The sequence below is a fragment of the Arachis stenosperma genome, chromosome 8 (genome assembly GCF_014773155.1).
Source record: "Arachis stenosperma cultivar V10309 chromosome 8, arast.V10309.gnm1.PFL2, whole genome shotgun sequence".
Lineage (NCBI taxonomy): Eukaryota > Viridiplantae > Streptophyta > Magnoliopsida > Fabales > Fabaceae > Arachis > Arachis stenosperma.
This window is the reverse complement of record NC_080384.1, coordinates 19,789,779-19,799,503: the sequence shown is the minus strand read 5'-3', so window position 1 is coordinate 19,799,503 and position 9,725 is coordinate 19,789,779. Positions and strand designations below refer to the sequence as shown.

The 9,725-nt window shown below is 34.3% G+C and overlaps 1 protein-coding gene across 1 annotated transcript; it reads right to left on the bottom strand.

The window, feature by feature from the left end:
• Positions 1-1,429: 1,429 nt before the first annotated feature.
• LOC130943679 (NADH dehydrogenase [ubiquinone] flavoprotein 2, mitochondrial) lies at positions 1,430-4,748 on the bottom strand. Its single transcript, XM_057871666.1, has 10 exons — positions 4,594-4,748; positions 4,477-4,509; positions 4,310-4,375; positions 3,523-3,639; positions 2,899-2,976; positions 2,699-2,804; positions 2,541-2,587; positions 2,058-2,135; positions 1,892-1,957; positions 1,430-1,806 (listed from the first exon to the last, which is right to left on the bottom strand). The coding sequence occupies exons 1-10, from the start codon at positions 4,648-4,650 to the stop codon at positions 1,699-1,701; spliced, it is 756 nt and encodes a 251-aa protein (XP_057727649.1). The 5' UTR covers positions 4,651-4,748; the 3' UTR covers positions 1,430-1,698.
• Between the last annotated feature and the right edge of the window lie 4,977 nt (positions 4,749-9,725).

The window sequence follows — 9,725 nt, the reverse complement described above, 5'->3', positions numbered from 1 at the left end:
CCTACTTTTCTTCTCATCTCGGAAAATATTTTTGTTCACAAAATATAGACAAAAATTAATCAAATTTTTATTTTTCATGTAATATTATATATAATACATCATTTTCAAGTAGGTCCTTACAATGTTGTAAAAACTCGATCGAATTAGCCGGTTCGACTAAAAAATTAGTAAATCAAACTCTCAATCAGTCTGATTTAAGTATTGGTTTGAGCGTCATTATTTTAATAAAAAAAATTTTTTATATATTTTAATGTGTTTGACAAATTTCTAATAATAAAAACAAAAATATTAAAAAAAAATAACTTTTTTAAGAAGATGTAATTTACATTTTTTTTTAAATTTTTTTTTTTAAAAAAAATATTTTTCATATAATAAATAAACAAAAAATACTTTTATATTGTTATATTCAAATATAATTAATAGATAAAAAGATTTTTTTGCATGAAATACCCAAACATAAAATTACTTTTACTTTTTCATAAAATCTTTTAAAAAAAGATAACTCGAAAAAAAATATTTTTTTAGAAACTCACCCAAATAAACTCTTAATATGACCGTTTACACTATGTTTATTTGAAGAGAAAATGGAAGGAAAGAAAGGGAAAAAAGAAAAAAGGAAGGAAAATAATCATTTTTCATTATTTGGTTAGGAAGAGAAATTGGAGAGGAAAAAAAGGGGTGGAAAAAAAATGGTAAGACTCACCAATTTTTTTCTCTCCAATGTTCAAAAAGAAAAAGGAGAAAAAACTTATTTTCTCTCACAACTTTCAATATTACCCTTTCACTTTTTTCAATGTATTTTATAATATAACATTAAAATTGTCTTTTTATAATATTTCTTTCCTTCTTATTTTCCTTTTATCCAAACATATCTAAGAAAAATAAAAATTTACTCAATTTCTTTCCTTTCTTTTCTTTCCTTTTTATTTCTTTTCTTTTTATTTCTTTCCTTCCAACCAAACATAGCCAACCAAACATAGCCTTAAGGATTAAAACTTATAAAAACTGCTCAAAACCCCCAAACCGTTTTAGGAAAAATAAATTTAAAAATAATATAATATTATTTATTAAATAAAAATATTTTAAATATTTTATATAATTAAAAAATTAAAAAAATAAAAATTAATTTATATTTAATATTAATAAAATATTAAAATATCATTACAAATTATCAGACCTATCTCCATATTTTATAAAATTTAAAACCAATATTTCCTCATGTTAGTGTGAAATCATAAAACTATCCCTTTTCATTTAGTTCAAAACTTGACAAAAACAAAACTAAACGAGAGAAAGTAGAGAAAGTTATAACTAGTGAGTAGCAACTAGCAACCTCTTGTGTTCAATACTTTTAATTAAAACCTTGAAAATGAATTAAATCTTGATTAATGCGTTGTTCCCTAAATTTCATATTTTCATTATTTGATGATTCGTCGCAATCTCAAATTTCATTCATGCTGATTAATGTACATAGTACAGATAAACAAGGAAAGATAAACTGGTAGGTAAGAAACAAGCCAACAAATTTATGGCATTTTATGGAACAGAATTTTTTTTTTTTGACGGAAGCCATCCCCTGGCAGGTTCATAAAAAATTTAGCTGAGCCTCTAACAATTTTGATAATGTCCCAAACAAGGCAAGCTCATCAGACGTGCAAGCCTTAAATTATTGAAGGCAAAAAGCATCACACCTTGACCTCAGCAGGCATCAAGGTCGCGGCATGGAGGAGGCTTCGGCTCACTCAACAAAGTAGTATTCCCTCCTTCGGGTCCACTCATAATCCGCCGTGGATTTTGTGTGCCATGCTAAATACAACAAAATAGAGTCACGGAAGGTGTAAGTTTCCAAAACATGCACAACAAAGAAACAGACTGAGACGAATATCCTTACCGGTGGCTTCTCGCCCTTTCTGAGCTTTTCTACTATCTCTACTACTTTCTCTGGGGTAACGTCTTCCTGAATCAACACAAGTAAGACATATATTATCACATGGGTTTCAGTATACACCACCCCAAAATTGAATAACAACAAAAAAGTGGATAGAAAAAAGACCTACATAATAATTATAAGTGTATCCTTCTGATCCATTCGAATAATCAGCCACTGTGATCATAGGAGCATTTACACAACATCCCTGTATAACACCATCAAATATGATCATACATTCATTAGTTTAGTCAATAAAATTACAGCCAAGAATATGATGTTGCCACTGCTTGATATATGTAAACAGAGATGTTAAGCATGCGATGCAACTGTTTGGAATTTAAATCATAATGATGTCCCGTAAGTTTGAGCTAGTGTTTCTTTATCTAAATAATAGAGGGATCATGCGGATAACTTTAGCATTACTGGAAAACGTAAATTCCAGAAAGTTGTAAAATTTGTCATCAAGGATATCCAAAGCTACCACATCAATATTCACTCCAGTTATGTACTTTATGCAATTATTTCCAACAAATATATTATGATGTGCCAGTGCAAACACTAGGAGGACTAGGACCACGCATTAAGATACAAGTCAAAGAAAAAGACTCACCATGCATTCCATTTCCCCAACAGAAAACAAACCATCTTTAGTTACTTCTGCAAATCAGAGGTGAAAAGAAAGTATTTCTTAAATCATTGCTCACAGTTCCAACTGATCACGAACAATATCAGGTTCAACAAGAATGGAGAAATCAAAAGTTAACAAACCGTTGCGCTTCACTCCCAAGTGCTTCAATAAAGCACCTTCAATATCTCGTGAACCACGTATCATACAAGGAGTTGTGCCACAAACCAATAGATGGTACTTCCCAACCTGAAATTTTAGGCAAAATGATCTACATAAGCATTGACTATCTTTACTGTGGATTCGCAAAGCTGACAGCATTAAAGCATGATATGCCTCCCACCTTAGTTCTATTAAACATCGAGTAAAATGTTGCAACCTCATATACTCGAATAGGAGCAACCTCTACAACCTTAGCCACCTGATAATTCACAAAAATTTCAGTTAATAACGAATTTGAATAGGTTGCTGGCTTGATGCACATTTTAAGAAATTGAAATTCAGTTTGGAAACAGTAAGTTTGGGATATCCAGTTCAGCACATTGCAATACGAAGCTATAAGTATAACTCAATAAAATAGTTATAAGCATTTACAACAAAAATAAAATTATTTACAACAATAATGAAACCTTTTTCAGTTAAGGATCCCAGGCTTAAGAAGGATCACGGTGGAAGACTTAATTCAGACAACCTCAAGATGATTTCAGAAAAGGGTCATCTTTACAGGAAAAGACTGCAAACATTAGGGGCCCTTTATGACCATCACCAAATCCTAATACTTTATGGGTCTTCTACTATTTCATAGTTTACAGAAATCGCCTATCAGGCACAATCAATACAGTTCAGTAACTCAAAATCTGAAATCCTATGTGGATCACCTTTTTCATTCTAAAGGCATGCGGAAATATGAATTGCTTATATAACCAGATATACCAAGAAGAATCCTTCAGGCAGGAGGGTAACATACCGCATTCATTGCAGAAACAGGGAGCCATCCCCCATGCTGCTGTTGGGCAAGATCAAGCAGAGGGATCACTGCAGATTGCTTATAGTTGGATGGATAGTGAGACAAAATCTCCTTGACCTTCATGGAGCACAGAATAAAATAATCAGAATTTTTATGCTAAACCTAAGCAGTTATACATCACATACCTGATATGTGTGTGGAATCAAAGAACCACATCTCTTGGAAATATTATGATGCAAGGCATCAAATCAGAAATTATCCATTCTCAGCAAATATTTTCAACTCTAATAACCAACTTTAAAACCTATATATCCATAACTAAAGTAATTAGAACAAACTACTCAGCAAAAGTTGTAACACGGAACAAAATAGTTCCTCACATTAAGGTAAGATGACAGATAACTAGACACAGTCGAAACTGACCTAGCATCACTATAACAAACTCTAATATAAAAACATTCATGGTCCTCCTCACAAGAAAAACCCAACAAATTATCAATGCAGAATAACTTTACAATTTCTCAACATGTATGTGACAAAAAGGACTTCTGCAAACATCACGAGCTTTACAACAGATAGAGAATAAAAATCTACTTCCATCATTAGACTTGTTTATCCGAAATCTATCAATAAAGGTGCCTAACTTGCGCTAGAACCAAATACTCCAAAAAGTGCGTATACTATACACAATGCTACAAAGATTTTCGATCCTTCAGGATCCCAAAATCAGCTAAACTAGTCAACAAAAACTTACCTAAAATATAAATAGAAATAAAAAATAAAATACCTTGCTTTTGTTAGCATCGCTGAATTCCCAAGGAAGGTCAGGGTTGTTATCGGGAGAATCGATGTGCTGCCGCAGTCACAACACAAATTACATCAACAATCAAAACGAACGAGTAATCCCAAATCCCAAATACTCAATAAATTGAAGCCAAGATGAGGTGTACTTACATAGTTCAGAGCGGTTGAGAAAGCCCTAGAAGGCTGAAAACGGGACAAAATTAAAATCAGAAAATGGAAGAAGGAGAGGGTGGAAAATGATAACGGAAATGGAGAAGAAGGAAAAACCTGACGGAAAATCTGGCGGATCCCACTGAGGCGACTGGCGGCGAGGCGTACCAGCATTTTGGAAGAGATCGGAGGTTAGGGACGACAACAGCGAGAGGAAGAGAAAGAGAAAAAGAAGCTGAAGAGAGTGAACGTGGTGTAGTGTACTGTAATAGAGCATCGAAACGTGGCATAATGTTAACCGTTCGATTACATTTACACGTGGTTGATCGAATTGACGAAATTGCGATACTTTCAATTTGGGCCTTTCATTTTTGTAGGCTAATTTTTTTTATATTAGTTAAATATATATATAATACATTGTTATTAGAAGATTAGGTATTTTTTTTATATGATGTTTTATTTAAATTGGACGGTCCGATTTGTTTGAAGAAAAAAATAAACTACAAATCGGAGGGTCCGATTTGTTTGAAAAAAAACTACAAATCGCAGGGTCCGTTTTGTATTTTTTATTTTTTTTATTTTTTAAAATAAAAATCGGACGGTCCGATTTCAACATTGAAATTTTTTTATTTTCGAAATCACAGATCGGACCGTCCGATTTGTGATTGTTTGGGAAAAAAATAAAACAAATCGGAGACACCGATTTGTAGCTCCCATAGCAAAGTTAAACACTTCTCTTCTCACATCATTGGGAGATATACTCTACTCTCTCCCACACGAAAAAAAAAGTGTATTTTTGTATCTATCTATCTATTGCTGTCTGCAAGTACATGAGTGCTAAATCCATCATTTGTGAGTTTGGGATTCGTTTGTAATTTTGACTTTTTGTGTTTTATTTGGATTGTTGTGTAATTAAAGATATTTTTAAACCAAGGTAAGCCTTAGCCTGTTAAGTATTAAAAATTTATTAATCAATAACAAATTTTTAAATAGAGTTCAGATCCGTAACGAATTAGTTTTTAGTCTTAGCCTGTTAAGAGATATCGTGAATTAAAAAATATATATTTTTAGAATTTTAATGCAATATATGTGTTTTGTAAGAATCAAGAATGGCAGTATATGTAAACATTAGAAATGATTGCTGAATTCAGGGTGGTGAGTTCCATCGGTATAAAAATAAGGATTTCGCTAATATGTGTATTGAATATGTTAAGATTATTAATAAAAAAATTTTAAATATTTTAATTTAATAAATATATTATAAATATATTAAAATTTAAATTTTATATTTTTTATAAAATAAATTAATTAATAATTTTATTATAGAATACATCATATATTTTTGTTAAATTCTAAAATGAGTCTAGCTGAATTTAGTAGTAAGAATATTTGTAGATATTTATGAATATTAGTTGACAAAATTTTTAAAAGAAAAAATATTTTTGGATATAAATTGATTTAATATAATTTAATTTATATACTAAAAATTTATTATAAAAAATAGCACAATTTAAAAAAATAATATAAAGTTTCATTTTCATTCATGTTATTTTTATTTGTAAGCATTTAATTAGTATAAGATAATAGACATTTGATAATTTTATATCCTATGATAATTTTATATACAATTATTGTATATCAAAATTTTTTAGAAGTCTGTCGCTAATTTATTACATATATAAAATATAATTTGAATGTTCAATACTTAGATAAACCACTCTAGAAATTAATTTTTGGTTTAGTTGAAAACTTGGAATGAGAGCCAATATGTGGTAAGATATTATTAAACCATGTTTTTGGTTATTACATATGTAATAGACTGGTATTCTTTTAACTTTATTAATTGAATTATAAACATTATCTTCTGTGCATAAAATTTGTACTCATAAAAGTAATTTTGTTTCCTTATAAAATATTGAATCTTTTCAGCTATATTATATATTTTTATATAAATAAATTGTTGTGTTAATTTGAATTTTGATTTTTTATTTTTTTATTTCTTTTATATTTTACTGTCACAAGAATTTGTAAAAATAATTTTAAAATATTTGTTATGAAAAATAATATCCGACTCTTTTAAATTATACACCTTATCAATTATTAATCACTTGTTGCACAAAAATATGATAATAAAGAAGAATTAATATAAAATTTGATTAAGAGAAAAAGAAAAATGATTTATTAATTCCGAGATACAAAGGTACATTACAATTTCCTGTCTTCGAGTTTAGGAAAAATAAATTCTACTCGAAATAAACTTAATCATTTTTTACCTTTTACTATCTTTTACCTCTCACTATATTCTTATGGTGTTCTAACTAACTCTCCATCCCACTTCTATTGTGCACCCACACTCATTTCTCCATTTGATAGTAGAGATGACAAAACTTTCCAAAACGTGGGAATCCCTGCAGGAACTGTCCCGAATGGGATTTAACTATGGAAAAAAAATTTTCGCGAGGATGGAGACGGGGGGACAAAATTCTCCCAAGGCAGGCGCGGGGACCCGAACGGCGATCTCCACCCCGTCCCCACTAATCCCCGAAACCTAAAACATATATATAGAAACCCAAAACTCCTAATACTCATTTGCATAACCCTTCTTCAATTCAGAGATCCCTAACGCTGTCCATACTCCATACTCCATCCAACCTCTCTGCAGCCACCCCTTCACCACTCTCCCTTCTCACCGCATCATCACACCTCACCGTGCCATCACCCTCACCACGTCATGCTCTCTATTTGCAACGTTCCTTTCCATAAGTCTACTGTCATGTCCATTCTTTCCCCTATTGCCGCGTCTCCTACCTCGTCCACTGCTCTGTCCTCTGGCTTGCGGTTACGTCCCCCCACTGCGTAATTTCGTAAAAAGTTACCATCTTGTTGTTTAGACTTTTTGTATAAAATATTGCTGTTTTTATTTAGGATGGATACTTGCAGCTCTATTCATATGGAAATTAATAATTAGTTAGAACTATCAGATAGATGGGGGATGGGGACCCTATGGGGAATGGGGATAGGGAGCAATATTCTCCCATGGTAGGGAACGGGGATGGGGACGGGGAGCAAATCTGGGGGTGGGGATGGGGAGCAGGGAGGCATCTCCCGCCCCTGCCCTGCCCTGTTAACATCCCTATTTGATAGTCCCTTTCTCACTCTCCTAATTTTAATTGGACTTGCTGCTTCTTGCCCCTCTTTAGTAGGTGCATCAGCTAATTTTTTCGTTGGGCCTTTCATTGAGTCGGTTTGCTCACCCGGATCAGAGTTCATATTCGTATCAACTATCCCCTATCCGACAAAGACCTTATCCTTAAGGTCAACATCTGAGAACAAACATTGGAGTTCATCCTTGTCTACCCAAGCTGTTTCATCGCGAGGTGACCCTGCCCAATTCACCAACACCTGTTCGATTGGCGCTCCCTCTCGCATGACGATGCGACGTCGATAATCGCAGTTGGGAGGGGTTGGAAAGTCGTGGACGCCGCCGTCAAAGCCGAGCTTCCCGTTGGGGGTTTCCCATGATACTTTTTCAACATACAGACATGGAAGACCGTGTGAATAGTGCTCCCCTCCGGTAACTCCAACCGGTATGAGAGCTTTCCAACTCGCCGCTGCACACGGTAAGAGTCGAAGAACTTTCGTCCTAACTTTGGGTGTTCCTTGAGGAAGAGTGAAATTTGCCGGTATGATTTAAGCTTCAATAAAATCCAATCACCCTCCTTGATCTCCTTATCTTTGCAATTTTTATCTGCTTGCTTTTTCATTCTCTGCCTTGCTTGATGCAGATAAAATTCCAATTCATCGTTAAGGATTTTTCTAGTGCACAAAAACTGATCCACTTCTAGTACTGGAGAAGCCCCTCAAATATAACCCGGTGGAAGGTTCATTGAAAATCCGTGCAATGCTTCATGGGGTGTCATTTGGAGTTCAAAATGAAAGGAGCTATTGTAGCAAAACTCAGCCTAAGGAAGGAAGAAAACCCAACATTGTGGTCGAGAATGGGTGAATGCCCACAAATATTGCTCCAAGGAATGATTTGTGACTTCACTTTGACCATCCCTCTAGAGATTATAAGATGTACTATAGTGTAGGCTAGTCCCGCTATGCTCTAACAAACTCTGCCAAAATTGGCTGAGAAAAATGGGATCACGGTCCGAGATAATGACAGTAGGGAAGCCATGTAGCTTGACTAGGGAAGCAATGAATACCTTAGCAACAGATGCAACAATAAAGCCAGGACACAGAGCTTCAAAGTGGGCTGTCTTACTAAAGCGGACCACCACCACCATGATGGTCGAGTAGCCGACAGATTTAGGAAGATGAAAAATGAAGTCCATGGAGAGCTCCATCCGTGGTCCCTTGGGTACCGGCAACAGTTGAAGAAGTCCTTGAGTCTTAGATGGACAGTATTTGATTGTTTGACAAGTGTTGCACTCCCTAATGAATTTGTGAATGTCCCAGTGCATTCTCGGCCAAAAGAATACATTGCCCAATGCCTTAAATGTCTTGAGTTCTCCTTGATGGCCAGCCATAGGAGTAAGGTGAAACTCTTGGAGTAACTGGACCCGTAGATCTTCAAAATCAGGGACCTAAATCCTCCCACGATAAACCAAAAGCCCTTTTTGAAATATGAAATCAGCAGGTAAGGTGCCCTGATTATATTGCGCAATTAGCAGCTAAAATTCTTGGTCCTCGACAGTAGCACGTAGCAAGGTCGGAGTTAATGAAGATTGAACTGTGGAGAAAGCCTGGAATTATGCATCAATGTTATGTAATTCCTCCTCATCCTGTCTTGAAAGAGCATCTGTGGCTAAGTTGGTCTTGCCAAAATGATACACTACCTCAAAATCATACCCGAACAACTTAGTGAGGTAAAATTGTTGGTCAGGGGTCAACACCACCTGGTTCATTAGTTCTCGCAGACTCTGATGATCTATCTTGATGCAGAAACGACACCCCAATAAGTAATGCTGCCACTTGGGCACGACTTGAGTAATAGCGTAGAGCTCCCTCATATACACGGAAGCCATCTTCAATCTGCTATTTAATTTCTTATGGAAGTACGCAATCAGATGACCTTGTTGTGATAAAACAGCACCTATTTCATTAGCAGAAGCATCAATCTCAACTGTGAATGATAACGAAAAATCTGGTAAGGTAAGGACATGGGTATGAGTGGGAGTTGTCTTCAAGGTTTCAAAAGCAACTTTAGCCTCCCTTGTCCAAGCGAAACTATTTTTATTTAACAA